Source organism: Aegilops tauschii, chromosome 3 (assembly GCF_002575655.3).
Source record: "Aegilops tauschii subsp. strangulata cultivar AL8/78 chromosome 3, Aet v6.0, whole genome shotgun sequence".
Lineage (NCBI taxonomy): Eukaryota > Viridiplantae > Streptophyta > Magnoliopsida > Poales > Poaceae > Aegilops > Aegilops tauschii.
The window spans coordinates 580,795,120-580,814,166 of NC_053037.3; the positions used below are offsets into that span (position 1 = coordinate 580,795,120).

General features: G+C 47.9%; 3 protein-coding genes and 2 long non-coding RNA genes across 6 annotated transcripts; 4 read left to right on the top strand and 1 right to left on the bottom strand.

Moving 5' to 3' along the window:
• Window positions 1-948: 948 nt before the first annotated feature.
• On the top strand, window positions 949-1,704 carry LOC109766392 (uncharacterized). Its single transcript, XM_020325157.1, has one exon. It carries the CDS (start codon window positions 949-951, stop codon window positions 1,702-1,704), a length of 756 nt encoding a protein of 251 aa, XP_020180746.1.
• An 813-nt stretch (window positions 1,705-2,517) lies between these two features.
• LOC141042523 (uncharacterized) lies at window positions 2,518-4,131 on the top strand. Its single transcript, XR_012205675.1, has 2 exons — window positions 2,518-2,988; window positions 3,070-4,131. It is a non-coding gene; the product is annotated as an uncharacterized lncRNA (long non-coding RNA).
• Window positions 4,132-4,321: 190 nt separating this feature from the next.
• Window positions 4,322-8,180, bottom strand: LOC109766386 (uncharacterized). 2 transcript variants are annotated; one of them, XM_073511183.1, is made up of 5 exons: window positions 7,574-8,180; window positions 6,590-6,984; window positions 4,879-6,497; window positions 4,679-4,789; window positions 4,322-4,594 (listed from the first exon to the last, which is right to left on the bottom strand). In XM_073511183.1, the coding sequence occupies exons 1-5, from the start codon at window positions 7,599-7,601 to the stop codon at window positions 4,450-4,452; spliced, it is 2,298 nt and encodes a 765-aa protein (XP_073367284.1). In that variant the 5' UTR covers window positions 7,602-8,180; the 3' UTR covers window positions 4,322-4,449. The 2 variants fall into 2 exon arrangements, with proteins under 2 accessions (XP_073367284.1, XP_020180742.3); XM_020325153.4 differs by lacking the exon at window positions 7,574-8,180 and having other exon boundaries at window positions 6,590-7,208.
• Window positions 4,539-7,295, top strand: LOC141042522 (uncharacterized). The gene is made up of 3 exons (XR_012205674.1): window positions 4,539-4,623; window positions 4,692-4,823; window positions 7,205-7,295. It is a non-coding gene; the product is annotated as an uncharacterized lncRNA (long non-coding RNA).
• Window positions 8,181-13,335: 5,155 nt separating the features above from the next.
• On the top strand, window positions 13,336-13,998 carry LOC109766394 (putative serpin-Z8). Its single transcript, XM_020325159.1, has one exon. It carries the CDS (start codon window positions 13,336-13,338, stop codon window positions 13,996-13,998), a length of 663 nt encoding a protein of 220 aa, XP_020180748.1.
• Window positions 13,999-19,047: the final 5,049 nt, after the last annotated feature.

Below are 19,047 nucleotides of genomic sequence, written 5' to 3' on the forward strand. Positions count from 1 at the left end.
TTATTATTGCCTCTAGGGCATATTTCCTTCAGCGTGGGTGACTACGGACGCCGCCCGACGTCGTCACGGCGGTGGACCACGGCGCCGTTGATGCCGCTAGGGTTTCGTACGCGGGGATGGGGTGTCGGGGTGGGGCGTCGTTTTTTTTTTCCTTTCCCGATCGCACTACCGAACCGCACGGTATGCGTACGACGCGGGCGTACGGACCGGGACGTACGCGGGCGGCCGGCCCTACGACGGATGGCGGATACACAAATACATAATTTAGTATGGACAATACTACCCCTTCTACGTTTATTGGGGGGGGGGGGGGGGGGGGGGGGTTGTGTTGTACCGAAGTACTACTCAAGGCTCGATACGAGCCTTTTGCAATACGCCGAGTCTCTTGCGCGTGCCTTGAGTATTTCAGCCCAAAGCAATCAATCGCCTAAAGGCTGTTGCGTACGTACATGTTTAGGCGTCGAGCAAAATCAATCAGCTCGGACGGCTAGCTTTGCACTGCGGTGCATGAGCTAGTAAAAGCTTTCTGCGGTGCAGTGCATCTCGGCGTAACAGTACTTCGTCACGATTGCATCGGCAGGAGCGGTTCAGTAGCTAGCGTTGGTTCATTATCGTCGTTTGTTGTCGGTCGTCGCCGTCGTTGGTAAGTACTCGGCATCGGGACTGGGCCAACAATTGGTATCCAGAGCCAGGTTGATCTCCTAATAACGGAAGGTCATGTTGGACGACGAGAAGACCATGCAGCTGATGAAGTACTCCGGTGTGGCTAAAGTAATTGCTGCTCCGGTGAAATCGGAGTATCCACGATTCGACAATGGGATCTTCGTGGTGTGGGCGACCATGTTGGAGTGGATGCTCGAGGCCAATGAACTCTAGGAAGCCGTCGACCCCGGCGGTGACGAGTATCTGAAGGGTGGTGCCTTGTATCAGAAGGATCACCAGGCTATCATGGCCATCTGCTCGGTGATGCTGGTGGACGTGCAGCAGCATCCAAACTCGAAGACATCAGCGAAGGAGGCGTGGGACATGCTCAAGACATTGCATCTAGGGCACTCGCGTGTGCGCGAGGCGAACTTGCAAACTTTGCTGAAAAGTTACAAGAATCTGAGGATGGAAGAAGATGAGACGGTGGATGCCTTCGCCATGAGGGTTGCTACGATGGTAAACGGGATTCGTGGTCTCGGAGAGAAGTTGGAGGACATCTCCGTGGTCCGGCGTTTCCTACCTGCCGCTCCACCGCGCTACATGTCGATTGTGTTAGCGACCAAGCAATGTGTTGATCTCAAGACTCTCACTTTGGATGATCTGGTTGGTCGCGTCAAGGCGCATGACGAGCGGATGAAGTTGAGTTACGGCGACGCGAAACAGGATGAGTACCTAATGCTTACACGCGCTCAGTGGCAGGCAATGGTTTCCAAGGAGAACAATTTCGACAAGGCATCCAGTAGCGGCAGAAAGTACCATCCCACAAAGGACACCGACAAACTGTCGGAGAAGCCAAAGAAGAAAAAATTCAACAAGAGGAAGATCCGCTGCCACAACTATAATCTGCTCGGGCACTTCATGTCAGAGTGTAAGAATTCCCCGAAGGAGAAGGCGCTCATGGCCCAGCTAGGAGACGAAAGTGACATGATTTTGATGTGCGAACTCGTGGACAAGGCGGATCTAGTTCTTCAAGCGTCGGCTAAAGAAATTGTGAAATAAAGTTCATTCTTAAGATCATGGTTCGGAAACTCGTGTCGATGTTACAGACGTGGAGTGTGATTGTTGGAATTAACCACGACATAGCCTCCCAAAGTTGTACGTGTGTATGTCCGTTTGCATGTAGAATCCGAGTAGGACATCAATTAGCAGCCGAGTAGTATTGGTCTAGCTAGCCATGGACTACTTTATATATGTGTGCAACAGCCCTGTAACCGAACCGTGGATTTGTGAATTAATACAGATCAAAACAGGCACGATACGTGCCTGTGGCAATACGCCGGCTTCGTGTGCGTGTGTGTTGAGTATCGGCCGGAATCGATGAATCGTGACTCGATCAGGTTGCTAGCTAGCTTCTGCTAGTAGCAAATAGTACACGTCCAACTAGTGGTGCTAGCTTGGAACGTGCACGTCTAAGCCGACTTGGGGCAGGAACCAAGTTCAACCGCGTTGCTTTGTTGTTGTGATCTTTCTCGCCGTTGATCATCGCCGTCGTTGGAAAATACACGACGTCAGGTCTGGGCCAATAATTGATATCAGAGCGAGACGTAATTCTAAAACACGTGTCAAAGTTATAGACTCAAAGGCGGCTGCATGTAGCGCCCTAGGAGCAGGAGCGCTCGGTCCCCCAGTGAGCCAAGCTAGGAGTCCGAACCCGGCTCGAGGCTGGCCAGGAATCAGCCTGAAAAAGATGGTTCGGCCGCCAATTACACCCTCCAAGAGCGAATGTCTAGGCGGACGTTGGGGCTATCCAGGTCATCACTTTTACTGTGGCGAGGCGATAGAAAAATCTCACGCGAGAAACTTTCCCTCGGTGAAAAACAGAGAGAAAGGAAACTTCCCCAGAAAGGCAGCCGTCGTCTCCTCCCATCCCAAACCCAGCAGTCCACGCCGCCGTCTCCTCCCATCCCCTCTCTCGCACGCCGCCGTCTCCTCCCATCCCAAATTCTCCGACTTTGCCGCGCTGGCTACTAGAGGAAGGGCTTGGACGCCGTCGTCGATCTCGCCCATGGCGCGCGTCATCCGAAAGAACCCCGTCGGCTCCGTCGATCTGCTAGATCTGTCCAAGGAGAGGGAGAGCAGTAGTCGCGTTTGGACGCGAGGAGGGGGAGCAGCCAACCGCGCCCGGCCGGCGAGCACCGCGCCGCTGCGTCATACCTGCATGGCCTGATGGCGCCCGTCGCCGTCCAGGAGCAGGAGCTCGCATCAACGCCCGCCGACCACCTCTCCAAGATGAGCCGCTCGTTTTCACCTCGGTAGTTGATTCAGGTGTCGGCGACGAGCAAGGTAAATCATCTTCACTTGGTCACTTTGACTATGTGTTAGATTTGATCCCACTCGCTCTGACCCTCTTCTCTCATTCCCCAGCACTCCCAGCAACTCCTCCTCTCATTCTGCTTAGCCTCGCTGTCCGCGCCCACCGACAGTCCCCTGGTTGTTGCAGGTTTGTGAGCCTTCGAGGCTTCCAGGTGTGGCTTTAGTTAAGTTCAGCCCCTACACCCGGGAGATTGGACAATTTGCCCCACTTTACTTGGGCATTAGATGATTTGCCCCAGTTTACATGGGATTAGATCATTTGCCCTACTTTTCATTTTTCTTTTGATGATTTGCCCTTTTCAATTACTGAAATCATTTTCGAATTTCTATCCCTTTTTCCCATGCGTAAAGACACAATTGCCCCTGTGGCTAATTTACAATTCTTCTATAATCTTCTTTGCTTTTGGACTGGTCCTAGTTCCATCGACGAGCTCACTATTCTCGGGACCCCACTATTCTCTAGTTCAACGCCTTTCCTCTGTTCTTCATTCCCCAATAATCATACCACAGGAAGCTAATGGAGGAGGCCGACGACGGCACCTTGACCCCCATCTTGGCAGCAGCGGCCCCGCGCAGCAGCTCCCGCTGCAGATCGTCGGCCCGGTGCACGGTGGCTCCAGCTGCAGCTCCTCGGCCCGGCGAGGCGGCTCCCGCTGCAGCTCGGCAGCTCGGCGGCCCGGCGCGGCAGCTCCCACTGTAGGTCGTCGGCCCGGTGCGGCGGCTCCCGCTGCAGCTCCTCGGCCCTGGGAGGCGGCTCCCGTTGCAGCTCGGCGGTCCACCGCGGTGAATCCCGCTGCAGCTCGGCGGACCGGCGGGTACCCTGGGCTCCCGCTGCAACTCGGAGCTGCAGAAGGTGCGCTCGTTGCTGGTAAAAACTAAGTTCTTCTAGTGATTCATGGATTTACAATTTTTTTTGTGTCTGAGCTCATTGCGTTGCCGGTAATAGCCATGGTTGGACGACAGTGTTGATAGTACTAATTACCCTAGCAGCTGGTACTACTTCAATCATGGAGCTGGGTACATTGTATAAAATACTTCGTTCAGTTATCTCCTCCAGATGCTTCAGACTTTAATTGTATCACACTGAAAATATATGCTTCATCTATTGTTGGATCTCCTTTAGTCACAGGTGAGAGATCTATATATATGCTGTGCATCCTAGCATATGCACTTTGTTGGAAATTGGCAGCATATAACAGCTTCATAGATAAAACAAAATAGACCGACAACATATGTTCACTTAGGACATGGAATTGAGAGAATAGATCACACCGAAATCACAAACTGATGCCACAAAAAGGTTGCTCGGTTCAAATGAAATGATAAATTAATCCGAGTTTACATCAAGCAAAAAATATCTTTGAAATTTGTCTGAAATTGACAAATTTCAACACATCTCAGAATTTAAAATAGCAATTCAATGCACTAAGATTAGAGCTTCTTCCTCTTTGGGGTCAACTTTTTCTTGCATGTTGTAGAGCGTGAAGGGAAGTGAGAAGTAGGTGATGCTACAGAATCAATAGTTGTCCCACATGGCTGTGATGCATCGTCTCCAGCTATGGCCATAGCAAGCCTCCTGCATGTTTACACACCAATGTTATAAAAGTAAGATTTTTCTTTTGCATGAATCAAATGTTCATATGACAGATATAATAATTACCTCCTTGTGATAGGCCCAGGGCTGTTATGAAGGCTGGGAGGCAGTGTTATTGTTGTTGTGCGTGTAGGTGTCGCAACAACAACTGGAGCGAGCTCATGCGCAGACACGTCACTAGAAAGTTCAATCACACCGGATGTTACCAATGGTATAATATTTCTAATTTGATACTAATATAGACGAGATACTAGTGCATGGGTTACCTCTTTTTAGCTTCATTTTGTTTGCAAATTGCTTTCCTGTGCCCCAATATCCCACATTCTTTGCACCTATTTTTACTGCCAAATCTCTTCTTTTCTTTTTCCTTCTCTTTCTCACCTCCTTCTTGGCTATTTGTTTTGCCATTATCATCTTTTTTCTTCCGTTTGCTGCCACCACCACCACCTTCTTCAAGGCAACTTTTGATTCTCTGCTTCCTCCGTCTCCCAACAGAGCTCTTTAAAACCGGTGGCACCATTTCGAAATCTATATTAACATGAGGCCATTGAGACTTGTCTGTGATTGGTTCAATCTCTCCAGCATAGGCAGCCCGGAACCTACTCACGGAGTAGTACTCATGTACATATGGATGAAAATTTACATCTGCCGTCTCTATAAGGAATGCAAGTGCATGCTCACAGGGATTTCCAGTGTGTTGCCATTCTAGGCAAGTGCACTCACGGCTGCCTATCTTCACAACATGCCTAAGATTATTTTTGCGAGTGTCCTTCACCTCACAACTTTCTCCCGTTGATCTTCCAACACCCAAATGGTCAAGTTGCCTAGTTCTATTATTTATTTGTTGAATGATGGCAGGCAATATCTCTCCCTGAAGCATTTCCCCAATCCTTCTCCTATAAACAAGTATCATAATTTTCTCTCTTATTGCATCGGCTAGCTCATCCATGGGCAGCTCTTTTGTTCCTTTGATCCAGCTATTGAAGCACTCGGCTAGATTATTGTGAATGTAATCACATTTTATTTCTGTGTTGAAGTCGCATCTCATCCACTTTAAGTTATGATAGGTACACAAGTAGACACTCACTGCAGGTTCAGCTTCAAATATCTTGGCCATATGATAGTTAAATGTTTCCAGACGATAAGCCTTGGCTGCTGGCCACATGCGACCAAAAACATCTCCATGAAACTTTTTTTTGAAGTTTGCCATTAGATGCCTAAAGCATTCCCTTTGCTCAGCTTGAGGAAACACAATTTTAACTGCATTCTCTAACCCTTTGCATGCATCAGTACAGATAGCTAGAGTTTGAAGATGTCCTATTGCCCTATGCAGTTGTTGCATAAACCAAATCCAGTTATCCTCGGTCTCCGTAGCAAAGAAACCAAATGCTAAAGGAAACATCCAATTTTGTCCATCTAGTGCTGTACATGCTGCTAATTGACCATTCCACTTTCCAGTCAAAAATGTGGAGTCTACACTGACATATGGTCTACAACCAGCCAAGAAGCCATCAATGCACGGCTTAAGTGCCATAAAAAATCTGCGAAAATGCACTTCACCTCTTTCCCTCTTGACATCAACCTCGACAATGCTACCGGGAGATCTTTTATCAATCTCAGCTTTGAAGTTCAATAACGACTGAAAGCTTTTTCCCCAGGTCCCATATAAACTATTCTTGGCCCTTTCTTTTCCCTTGTTAACAGTATGATACCCAATAGTACATTTGTACTCGGCTTGTAGCTTTTTTCGGAGCTCGCTGGCACCAATGTTTGGTTCAGTTTGAATATACCCCATTGCCTTTTCTGCCACCCATGCTTGGTCTGCCATGCTTGTTGTCACTGCAGCGGTTGATGAACACTTATGAGGCTTTACTATCTTGTTAACCTGCAGAAAACACAATACAAACCATCAGTTGCAAGTAATTTATAAAAGATATTTTCAACATAAAAAACTATTCATGTTAGATAAGTTTGTACCCTGACTGTTTTTCCATCTTCTGTTGTCCTAGTAGTTATTCTCCAAGGACATGCATTTCCTTTACAGTGACCCAAAAATCTAGTAGTGTCACTATCCTTGATCTTGATGTCAAACTTGCCTCTAATAGCAAATGTTCTGATGAGCATCCTAAACTCGTTCGTTGAACGAAACAAAGATCCTTCCTCTATCACAGGATGTTCCTTATCATACCAAAAGTGATCCTCTTCAGGCATATGGTCAGGCACAGGAAGAGCCGCATCAGCAAGTAAATCCTCATCAATATCAGCCACACATGCATCAACATATGCAATGGAGGCTTTCATGGCTGCTTCAGATACAATTTTCCGATGCTCAGGTTCGTCATTGATGCCAAGCACCGAGCACAAGTTCTCTTCTGTTATAGGAACATCAATTTCGTCATCATTCATTGGTGCTATCTCAATCCGGGACCAATCAACACTTCCTACCATAGTTGATACATATGAATCATTACTAGCCACCCGCCGAGACCTACTTGGAAAATAAATAAAGGTTTTTAGTTATGAAGGGGACATAAGGGCATCATCTAATTAGTTACCAACTATTAAAAGTATGCTACATGTATGCAACTGCAGGAAGCTAAGGATAAGGAAGTCTATCAAAGTCTGCAATCAGTAAAAAAAAGGTCGCTGACATCCTGACTTCCATTCTGTTATGTTAGGAAACAAGTAAGAAATGGTTTAACTTTTCATTTTCCAGTAGAACTAAGATCCTCCTAGAGGTATTCATCCACATGGTTTAAAGATTTGGATAATTTTAGAAGTTTATACTCTTGAATCCTGATAATCATATGTCCATCATTGTCTTGCAGTTGCAGGGGTTACTACAAGTGTAGCAGCGTTAGGGGCTGCCTAGCGAGGACGCATGGCAAGAGGTTCTAACCCTGCTTGTGGCACTGTGTGTGTTTCGGGTGGGGTGGGAGGGAGGGGAAATCATATACTGACCAATCTGGAGTAGATCGTGGTGATCCATGGACGCAAGAGTCGCCTCCCTGTTCGGCAGTAGGTGGAATCGTCTAAGCGGCCATCTGTGTGAAGCTTCGCTGTCCGGGGGTCATTGGAGTTGATGGCTTCGTGGCCGGTGGTGGATCCGCCTCTCCACTAGCCATGAACCTGACGTCACAAGCAACAGAATCAATCTATGATTTGTGAGTAGCTGGTTCCGTTGGGTAGAGCCATGTAAAGAAAGTAGATACGATTTGTTCCCTGTTAATTAGTTGCTTCGGTTGGACGTGGCCTTGTAAAGAGAAAAGATCTGTACAGTACCAAATTGTAAATTAGCCACAGGGGCAACTGTGTCTTTTCGCATGGGGAAAAAAGGGATAGAAATTCGAAAATGATTTCAGTAATTGAAAAGGGCAAATCATCAAAAGAAAAATGAAAAGTGGGGCAAATGATCTAATCCCATGTAAACTGGGGCAAATCATCTAATGCGCAAGTAAAGTGTGGCAAATTGTCCAATCTCCCAAACATGCGGTCAGCATGGAATATAGCTCAGGAGGCCAAGTTTAAGCCCTTGGAAGATAATCTGTACTCAGTTCAACTGTCCTGTTTAGGAGATTGGGAGAGAGTTATGCATGAGGGACCTTGGAATTTCCGAGGGATGCAGTGCTTCTTGCGGCTTATGATGGGGTCTCAAAACCTTCATCCATCAAGCTGGAGACGATTGACATATGGATCCAGATACATGATGTTCCTGATCTGTTTGCTCATTTGGTTACTCCACTAGCTGCAAAGGTGGGGGAAGTGCTATTCACAGAACAACCGTCTCATGATTTTGTTGGGAATTTCCATAGGGTGTGGATTCGGCTGAATGTGTTTAAACCCCTGAAGAACGCTGTATCTATGATCAGAGGGGGGGGGAAGACAGATCTATAGGGTAAAGTATGAGAAGCTGCCTGATTGGTGCGCCGTGTGTGGTATGTTGGGTCATCTATATAAGGAACACGGTACTGGGATTCATCCCCCTTCGGCTCTAGTCTTCAAAGATTTACGAGCTAGCTGGGCCATGCGCGCGAGCCAGGGTCCTGTAGAGGGCCGAGGTAGGAGAGGTGGCCGTAGGGGAGGCCGGACAGGGGGACGATCAGGCAACCGCCGCGAGGCCGACATGAACAACTTCCTAGCTTATTAGGAGAAGGGAAGGAGAGAGGATGACATGGTAGTTGACGGCAATGGCAAAGATGCTGAGATGGATGATCTCACGAGGAAGAGGTTGGCTGGGCTGCCGCTGGAGGGTAATGTGCACAACAACACAAAAGGTGATGCTATAGATAAGCTAGCAATCGTGCCGATGGGCACTTCCTTGTCCATCCCCCCCCCCACACAGAGAGAACCCAAGAGGACCCGAAAGGAAGATGATGGCAGTGATGGACAGGTTACGACAGTGAAGAGTTTGGCGGGCTCCTTCGAGGAGCGCCGCCGGGCCCAATGCGTGCCCTTTGCTGGAACTACCGTGGAGCGGGCAAACCCGCGGCAGCCCGAGAACTTCGCAAATTTGCGAGGAAGTTTTCCCCTACCCTACTTTGTATTGTGGAGACACAGATTGAAGGATCTAGGGTAGAAGCTTTAGCTAGTTCTATTGGTTCTGATAATGCTTATGCAGTTGATAGTCAAGGTAGGAGTGGTGGTATCGGTTTGTTTTGGAACAATGAAATAAAAGTTGAAATTCTTGGTTACTCTGTTTACCACCTTGATGTATCTGTAGAGGAGCAGGGTGAGGATACGTGGAGACTAACCTGTGTTTATGGCGAGGCGCAGACGCACTTACGACACCAAACATGGACAATTTTGAAAAACATCAGTACAACAAGCAGCTTACCCTGGCTTTGTCTTGGTGTTTTTAATGACGTTTTTCGTCCGGAAGAGCACGAGGGAGTTGGTCAACGCAACAATGCACAAATCCATGCATTTAGAGATACAATTGATGTTTGCATGTTACTAGACTTGCGCTATACTGGCCGTTTTTGGACTTTCGAGAAGAAGGTCACTGGAGGTACATACACACAATGCAGACTGGACAGGGCGCTGGTTAGCATGGATTGGATGGCAAGGTTTCCACTAGCAGCTGTCACCCATGAGGTAGCTGCTTCTTCAGACCACTCGGCACTGTTGTTTGATATGGGACGAATGAAAAAGCAACACAAAACCGGAGTTTCGTTATGAAGTAATGTGGGAGACACATGAGGGGCTCCATGATGCTCTAGTTGATGGATGGGATGCAGCGGAGCCTTGCCTGACAGTTGAGGACATGAAGAACAAGCTCCGGAACTTGGCGGCAGGTCTAAGCAGATGGAGCAATGATACTTTTGGTAATGTAAAAAAGGAGATTAAGCTCTTGAAAAAACAGCTGGATCAGCTGCGGGGGAACCCGCTTAGAACTGGTCCATCACACATGGAACTCAAGATCAACGAGCGCCTAATTGAGATGTACCATAGAGAGGAATTAATGTGGCGTCAGCGAGCAAGGATCCAGTGGCTGTCCGCGAGCGATAAGAATACCAGGTTTTTTCATCTCCGGGCTAGCCTGCGGCGAAAGAAGAATATGATTAAGGCACCGCAAAATTCCTTGGGGGCGATCGTTGTTGACCCTGATGAGTTAAAGGCAATGGCTAATAGTTTCTATCAAACTTTGTACTCTTCGGAGGGAGTTGAAAATATGGATGCGGTGCTAGATCATGTGCCCAAGAAAGTAACAGAGGAAATGAATGCGCACCTTAATGCCGAATACACGTCTGATGAGGTTAAGGCAGCATTATTCCAAATGTTTCCAACGAAAGCACCTGGCCCAGACGGATTTCCTGCTCATTTTTATCAGCGCAACTGGGATATTTTGTGGTGATGATGTTACAAGAATTGTTTTGAAAATAGTGCGAGGGGAGGAAAGCCCGGAAGGCATTAATGACACGGTGTTGGTCCTAATTCCAAAGGTAATGAGTCCTTCTCAGTTGTCTCAATTTAGACCCATCAGTCTTTGCAACGTGCTCTACAAGATTGCATCCAAAGTAGTTGCCAACAGACTCAAAATTATTTTGCCTGATATTTTATCTGAGGAACAATCTGCTTTCATGCCTGGGAGACTCATCACAGATAACATCATATGTGCTTATGAATGTCTGCACTTTATGAAGAGGACACGGTCACGATCTAATAGCTTTTGTGCTCTGAAATTGGACATGATGAAAGCCTATGACAAATTGGAGTGGCCATATTTGAAAGGTATCATGGCCAAATTGGGTTTCTCTCAACAGTGGATTGACACAATAATGGGGATGGTCTCATCAGTATCCTTTTCTGTTCTCTTTAATGGAGAGAAACTTGATTCATTTATACCTACAAGAGGTATCCGGCAGGGAGACCCAATCTCCCCCTACTTATTCCTAATTGCAGCAGAGGGCCTTTCGTGCCTCCTGAAATCCAGTTCTCGGTCATCATTCGCAGGTATTAAGGTGGCTCCAACGGCGCCCACCATTAACCACCTTTTATTTGCAGATGACAGCCTGCTGCTTTTTAAGGCTAATGTGGAGGGGTCAGAGGAAGTGTCAAACCTGCTTGATATTTATTGCAGAGCTTCGGGACAAAGGATAAATCATGAGAAGTCTTCCATTTTCTTTAGCAAAGGATGTCCAGATTCTACAAAGGAAGAGGTGAAGAATTCCTTAAACGTCCAAAATGAATCATTAAATGAACGTTATCTGGGTATTCCAACTGATGTAGGCCAGTCGAAGAATGGCACTTTCAAGTATTTGCGAGACCGAGTATGGGAAAGGATCAAAGGTTGGATGGAGAAATCGGCGGCCGGAAAGGAAGTTGTAATTAAGGCAGTTGCACAAGCGATCCCTGTTTTTTCAATGTCTTGTTTTCGTCTACCAAGGGGTTTGTGTGACAGTATCACATCCATAATTCGCCAATTCTGGTGGGGAAGCAAACAAGGTAAAAGGAAACCTAGCTGGGTTGCATGGGATATGATGACCAGGCCTAAGCATTTGGGGGGTCTTGGTTTTCGTGATTTGGAGATCTTCAATCTAGCACTCTTGGCTAGACAAGCATGGCGGCTGATGACCGATGAGACCTCGCTGAGTGCAAAGGTGTTAAAGGCTGTATATTTCCCTCAATGCTCTCTCCTGGGAGCTGAGTTGGGATCCCACCCCTCTCAGATATGGCGAGCGGTGCTTGATGGTAGGGACATTGTTGCACAAGGAGTGGTCCGGCGAATTGGTAATGGGGCTTCGACAAGTATCTGGCAGCACAACTGGATTCCTCGTGAAACTTCAAGAGGCCGATCACTTCACTTGTTCCTAATCTGCCAGAAAGAGTGTCGGGCCTGATTGATGCTACTTCGGCTCAATGGAGAGAAGACCTGGTACGGTCTGTCTTTACTCCTTTTGATGCTGCAGAGATCCTCAAGATACCATTGTGCACGAGGAACATAACAGATTTTTGGGCATGGCATGAAGAGAGACGGGGTGTTTTCACGGTGCGTTCGGCTTACCGTATGATACTAAGAACGAAGATCAGCAGGGAAGGATGGCTTCATGAGGAAGAAGGTACTTCAAATTTACAGGAAAGTAAGCAGTGGAGTACTCTCGAAGCTGCGGATGTTCGTTTGGCGTCTAGCCAGGCAGTCGATGCCTACAGGTGAGGTCCTCCACCACCGAAACATGGCCGACGAAAATACATGCCACTTATGCGGAGCCACGGACACATGGAGACATGCACTGTTGAATTGCTCGATGTCGAGGAGCATCTGGGCTTTAGCTCCCGATGACTTTATTGAAAAGGTGATAAGCTGCCAGCATGATAATCCGAAGCAGTGGCTGTTTGCTCTACACGATATGCTACAGTATGAAGAATTCACTCGCCTTGTGGTAACAGCATGGGCGATATGGAGTGCAAGGAGGAAGGCGATCTATGAAGACATTTTTCCTGTCTCCATACTCCACGAATGGCTTCATCATGAGTTACTTGTCAGAACTGCAGCAGATCAATAAGAGGTGACCAAGGCCGGTCACTGCGTCTGTGCCGAGACCAAAACGCTGGCTACCTCCGGTCCAAGGGAGTGCCAAAGTTAATGTGGATGCAGCGCTGTCGAGAGGAGGCACGTATGGTGCGGTTGCAGCTGTGTGTAGGGACCAAAGTGGCATATTTCTTGAAGCTTCGGTCGTTGGTTTCCGGCAAATAAATGATCCTCAAACACTCGAATCCCTGGCCATAAGGGAAGCACTAGCTCTGCGCGGAGGAGTTATACGTTCAAAGCATTCATGTGGGCTCCGATTGCAAGACGGTGGTAGAAGATATACAGAGAGGTACTTCAGCTTCATATGTTGCGGTGATACATGAAATCATAGAACATTCTGCTAGTTTTCAACTTTGTAAAATAGTTCATGAATTTAGGAGTTCAAACTTTGAGGCTCACAACCTAGCGAAGCATGCTATATCTCCCGGGGGTGGCCGCCATGTCTGGTTAGGTCATCCTGGAGATCTTTCTTCCATCCCTGTAAACATTGTGACGGATTAATAAAAAGTTTCATGAGGTTGTCTAAAAAAAACCGACGTTGTATTGATCTCGTATATACCGGCATCTCCACCAACGATCAATATCTTGCCCTCAAAAAAAAAACCAACGATCAATATCAGATCAGATCAGGCAAAGAAAAGGTCTCCACGAACGATCTCTTGTGTGCGCGGCTTTGATGGATCCCGCGACCGCGATGATGGCCTGGCGGAGCAACAACAAGTCGCGGCAGTCCGGCTCTGGCCTGGCGGACCTCGCCACCCGCCTCACCAAGTGCCTGGCCGATGCAAACCCTAGCACCAAGCTCGTCTTCTCGCCGCTGTCCATCTACGTCGCCGTCGCGCTCCTGGCGCCCGGCGCCCGGGGAGGCACCCTGGACGAGGTCCTGCGCCTCCTCGGGGCGCGCTCCCGCGAGGAGCTGGAGGTGTCCATCTCGCGCATGGCCGACGACGCGCTCCAGGACCGGTCGAGATCCGGCGGGACGAGCGTCGCGTCCGCGTGCGGGGTGTGGAACGACAAAAGGCGTCCGCTGAAGCCGGCTTACCGCGAGGCCGTCATCGGCACGTACAGAGCACAGGCGGAGACCTTGGATATCAGGGAGAACGCGGTGGCGGCGGCGCAACACATCAACGCCTGGGTCGCCGAGGTCACCAGGAACCTCATCAAGGACGTCGTCTCTGCAGAAACCATTGACTCGGCCGACGTCGTGCTCACCAACACCATATACTTCAAAGGCAGGTGGAACCTGCCATTCGACGAGAGGGACACCAGAGATAGGCCGTTCCACCGGCTTAGACCGAACCGCCATCGACACGCCCTTCATGTACAACCCCGCCCGCCACTTCATCGCCGTGCATGATGGGTTCAAGGTGCTCAAGCTGCAGTACAAGATGTCCTCACAGCGATTGTTGAAATATGTCCCCGCAAGTCCAAGGAAAAGAACGGTGTCCAACAGAGTGCCGATTTTAAGAAAAAGGGTAAGAAGACCTTCAAGAAGAACAACAAGGATGAGGGTTGCTTTACTTGTGGTTCGGTTGAACATTGGGCCAACAAGTGCCCAAACAAGTACAAGAAGCCAGGGCAGGACTCCAAGTCTGTCAATATGATTGTGAGCAACAATGAGAGTGGTGCATCTGGGTACGGTAATTTATTTGCTGTATTTTCGGTTTGGCCCTCCACCGATTGGTGGGTCGACACAGGTGCAGGTGTTCATGTGTGTGCTGACATTTATTGTTTTCTTCTTACCAGGTCACAGGTCACGGGTCCGTACTGATGGGGAATGACGCGAGTGCTTCTGTTCTTGGTGTTGGCACGGTCGATCTGAAGTTTACTTCGGGAAGGATCGTGCAGTTGAAGAACGTGCAGCATGTCCCCGCCATCAAGAAGAACCTCGTTAGTGGCTCCCTTCTATGTAGAGAAGGGTTTAAGTTGGTATTCGAGTCTAATAAATTAGTTGTTACGAAATATGGACTATTTGTTGGAAAGGGTTATGAATGCGGGGGCATGTTCCGCCTTTCTCTTGCAGATCTATGTAATAAAGTCGTGAACAATATTCATTTGAGTGTTAATGAATCTGAAGTCTGGCATTCACGTCTTTGTCACATTAGTTTCGGCGTTATGACGTGGCTAGCAAAATCGAATTTAATCCCGAGTTTCACTTTAGCCAAAGGTTCTAAGTGCCATTCGTGTGTGCAATCTAAGCAACCTCGCAAGCCTCACAAGGCAGCAGAGGAGAGACACTTGGCGCCACTGGAACTCATACATTCTGATCTTTGTGAGATGAATGGTGTGTTGACTAAAGGTGGAAAGAAATATTTCATGACTTTGATAGATGATTCCACTAGATACTGCTATGTGTATCTGTTAAATACTAAAGATGAGGCTCTACACTACTTCAAAATCTATAAGGCAGAAGTTGAGAATCAACTTGAAAAGAAAATTAAACGAGTCCGGTCAGATCGTGGTGGAGAGTACTTCTCGAAAGAGTTTGATGCCTTTTGTGCGGAACACAGTATTATTCACGAGAGGACGCCTCCCTACTCACCCCAGTCAAACGGGGTTGCCGAGCGGAAAAACCGTACTCTAACTGATTTGGTTAACACCATGTTAGATACGTCGGGTTTATCCAAGGCATGGTGGGGGAGGCTATAATGACATCATGTCATGTCCTGAATAAAGTTCCGACAAAGGATAACGAGATCACTCCTTATGAGAAGTGGACCAAGAGAAGGACAACACTCTCGTACTTGTTGGAAATATGCCCTAGAGGCAATAATAAAATGGTTATTATTATATTTCCCTGTTCATGATAATTGTCTATTGTTCATGCTATAATTGTGTTATCCGGAAATCGTAATACATGTGTGAATACATAGACCACAACGTGTCCCTAGTAAGCCCCTAGTTGACTGGCTCGTTGATCAACAGATAGTCATGGTTTCCTGACTATGGACATTGGATGTCATTGATAACGGGATCACATCATTAGGAGAATGATGTGATGGACAAGACCCAATCCTAAGCATAGCACAAAGATCATGTAGTTCGTTTGCTAGAGCTTTTCCAATGTCAAGTATCATTTCCTTAGACCATGAGATCGTGTAACTCCCGGATGCCGTAGGAGTGCTTTGGGTGTACCAAACGTCACAACGTAACTGGGTGACTATAAAGGTACACTACAGGTATCTCTGAAAGTGTTTGTTGGGTTAACACGGATCGAGACTGGGATTTGTCACTCCATATGACGGAGAGGTATCTCTGGGCCCACTCGGTAATGCATCATCATATTGAGCTCAATGTGACTAAGGAGTTAGCCACGGGATCATGCATTACGGTACGAGTAAAGTGACTTGCCGGTAACGAGATTGAACAAGGTATTGGGATACCGACGATCGAATCTCGGGCAAGTAACGTACCGATTGACAAAGGGAATTGTATACGAGATTGATTGAATCCTCGACATCGTGGTTCATCCGATGAGATCATCGTGGAACATGTGGGAGCCAACATGGGTATCCAGATCCCGCTGTTGGTTATTGACCGGAGAGTCGTCTCGGTCATGTCTGCATGTCTCCCGAACCCGTAGGGTCTACACACTTAAGGTTCGGTGACGCTAGGGTTGTAGAGATATTAGTATGCGGAAACCCGAAAGTTGTTCGGAGTCCCGGATGAGATCCTGGACGTCACGAGGAGTTCCGAAATGGTCCGGAGGTGAAGAATTATATATAGGAAGTCCAGTTTCGGTCATCGGGAAAGTTTCGGGGGTTACCGGTATTGTACCGGGACCACCGGAAGGGTCCCGGGGGTCCACCGGGTGGGGCCTTCTATCCCGGAGGGCCCCATGGGCTGAAGTGGGAGGGGAACCAGCCCCTAGTGGGCTGGGGCGCCCCCCTTGGGCCTCCCCCTGCGCCTAGGGTTGGAAACCCTAGGGGTGGGGAGCGCCCCACTTGGCTTGGGGGGCAAGCCACCCCCCTTGGCCGCCGCCCCCCCTCAGATGGGATCTCCAGGGGGCCGGCGCCCCCCAGAACCCCTATATATAGTGGGGGGAGGGAGGCAGCAGTACCCTAGCCCCTGGCGCCTCCCTCCCCCTCCCGTGACACCTCTCCCTCCCGCTTGTGCTTGGCGAAGCCCTGCCGGGATCCCCGCTACATCCACCACCACGCCGTCGTGCTGCTTGATCTCCATCAACCTCTCCTTCCCCCTTGCTGGATCAAGAAGGAGGAGATGTCGCTGCTCCGTACGTGTGTTGAACGCGGAGGTGCCGTCCGTTCGGCGCTCGGTCATCGGTGATTTGGATCACGACGAGTACGACTCCATCAACCCCGTTCACTTGAACGCTTCCGCTCGCGATCTACAAGGGTATGTAGATGCACTCCTTCCTTCTCGTTGCTAGTAAACTCCATAGAGGGATCTTGGTGATGCGTAGAAAATTTTAAAATTCTGCAACGATCTCCAACAGTGGCATCATGAGCCAGGCCTATGCGTAGTTACTATGCACGAGTAGAACACAAAGCAGTTGCGGGCATAGATGTTGTCAATTTTTCTTGCCACTACTAGTCTTATCTTGTTTCGGCGGTATTGTGGGATGAAGCAGCCCGGACCGACCTTACACGTACGCTTACGTGAGACAGGTTCCACCGACTGACATGCACTAGTTGCATAAGGTGGCTAGCGGGTGTCTGTCTCTCCCACTTTAGTCGGAACGGATTCGATGAAAAGGGTCCTTATGAAGGGTAAATAGAAATTGGCATATCACGTTGTGGTTTTACGTAGGTAAGAAACGTTCTTGCTAGAAACCTATAGAAGCCACGTAAAAAGTTGCAACAACAATTAGAGGACGTCAAACTTGTTTTTGCAGCATGTGCCTTGTGATGTGATATGGCCAAAAGGATGTGATGAATGAGATATATGTGATGTATGAGATTGATCATGTTCTTGTAATAGGAATCACGACTTGCATGTCGATGAGTATGACAACCGGCAGGAGCCATAGGAGGTGTCTTTATTTTTTGTATGACCTGCGTGTCATTGAATAACGCCATGTAAATTACTTTACTTTATTGCTAAACACGTTAGCCATAGAAGTAGAAGTAATCGTTGGCGTGAAAACTTCATGAAGACACGATGATGGAGATCATGATGATGGAGATCATGGTGTCATGCCGGTGACGAAGATGATCATGGCGCCCCGAAGATGGAGATCAAAGGAGCAAAATGATATTGGCCATATCATGTCACTATTTGATTGCATGTGATGTTTATCATGTTTTACATCTTATTTGCTTAGAACGACGGTAGTAAGTAAGATGATCCCTTATAATAATTTCAAGAAAGTGTTCCCCCTAACTGTGCACCGTTGCGAAGGTTCGTTGTTTCGAAGCACCACGTGATGATCGGGTGTGATAGATTCTAACGTTCGCATACAACGGGTGTTGACGAGCCTAGCATGTACAGCAGGGCCTCGGAACACACACAATACACTTAGGTTGACTTGACGAGCCTAGCATGTACAGACATAGCCTCAGAACACGGAAGACCGAAAGGTCGAGCATGAGTCGTATAGAATATACGATCAACATGAAGATGTTCACCGATCTTGACTAGTCCGTCTCACTTGATGATCGGACACGGCCTAGTTAACTGGGATCATGTTTCACTTAGATGACTGGAGGGATGTCTATCTGAGTGGGAGTTCATTGAATAATTTGATTAGATGAACTTAATTATCATGAACTTAGTCTAAAATCTTTACAATATGTCTTGTAGATCAAATGGCCCACGTTGCCCTCAACTTCAACGCATTCCTAGAGAAAACCAAGCTGAAAGATGATGGCAGCAACTATACGGACTGGGTCCGGAACCTGAGGATCATCCTCATAGCTGCCAAGAAAGATTATGTCCTAGAAGCACCGCTAGGTGAAGCACCCATCCTAGAGAACCAAGACGTTATGAACGCTTGGAAATCACGTGCTGATGATTACTCCCTCGTTCAGCGCGGCATGATTTATAGCTTAGAATCGGGGCTCCAAAACCGTTTCGAGAAACACGGAGCATATGAGATGTTCGAAGAGCTGAAAATGGTTTTCCAAGCTCATGCCCGGGTCGAGAGATATGAAGTCTCCGACAAGTTCTTCAGTTGTAAGATGGAGGAAAACAGTTCTGTCAGTGAGCACATACTCAAAATGTCTGGGTTGCACAACCGCTTGTCTCAGCTGGGAGTTAATCTCCCGGATGACGCGGTCATTGACAGAATCCTTCAGTCGCTTCCACCGAGCTACAAGAGCTTTCTGAGGAACTTCAATATGCAGGGGATGGAAAAGACCATTCCTGAGGTATATTCAATGCTGAAATCAGCGGAGGTGGAGATCAAAAAGGAACATCAAGTGTTGATGGTGAATAAAACCACTAA

What these genes read in the sequence shown, in the direction of transcription:
- LOC109766394 (XM_020325159.1), top strand. Translation starts at nt 13,336, where the DNA reads ATGATGGCCTGGCGGAGCAACAACAAGTCGCGGCAGTCCGGCTCTGGC.
- LOC109766386 (XM_020325153.4), bottom strand. Translation starts at nt 7,060, where the DNA reads ATGGTAGGAAGTGTTGATTGGTCCCGGATTGAGATAGCACCAATGAAT. An exon ending in CAAAATGAAGCTAAAAAGAG is followed by an intron (nt 4,790 to 4,878) that starts GTAACCCATGCA and finishes TGAACTTTCTAG; the next exon opens with TGACGTGTCTGCGCATGAGC. An exon ending in CCTGGGCCTATCACAAGGAG is followed by an intron (nt 4,595 to 4,678) that starts GTAATTATTATA and finishes GTAAACATGCAG; the next exon opens with GAGGCTTGCTATGGCCATAG.
- LOC109766392 (XM_020325157.1), top strand. Translation starts at nt 949, where the DNA reads ATGGCCATCTGCTCGGTGATGCTGGTGGACGTGCAGCAGCATCCAAAC.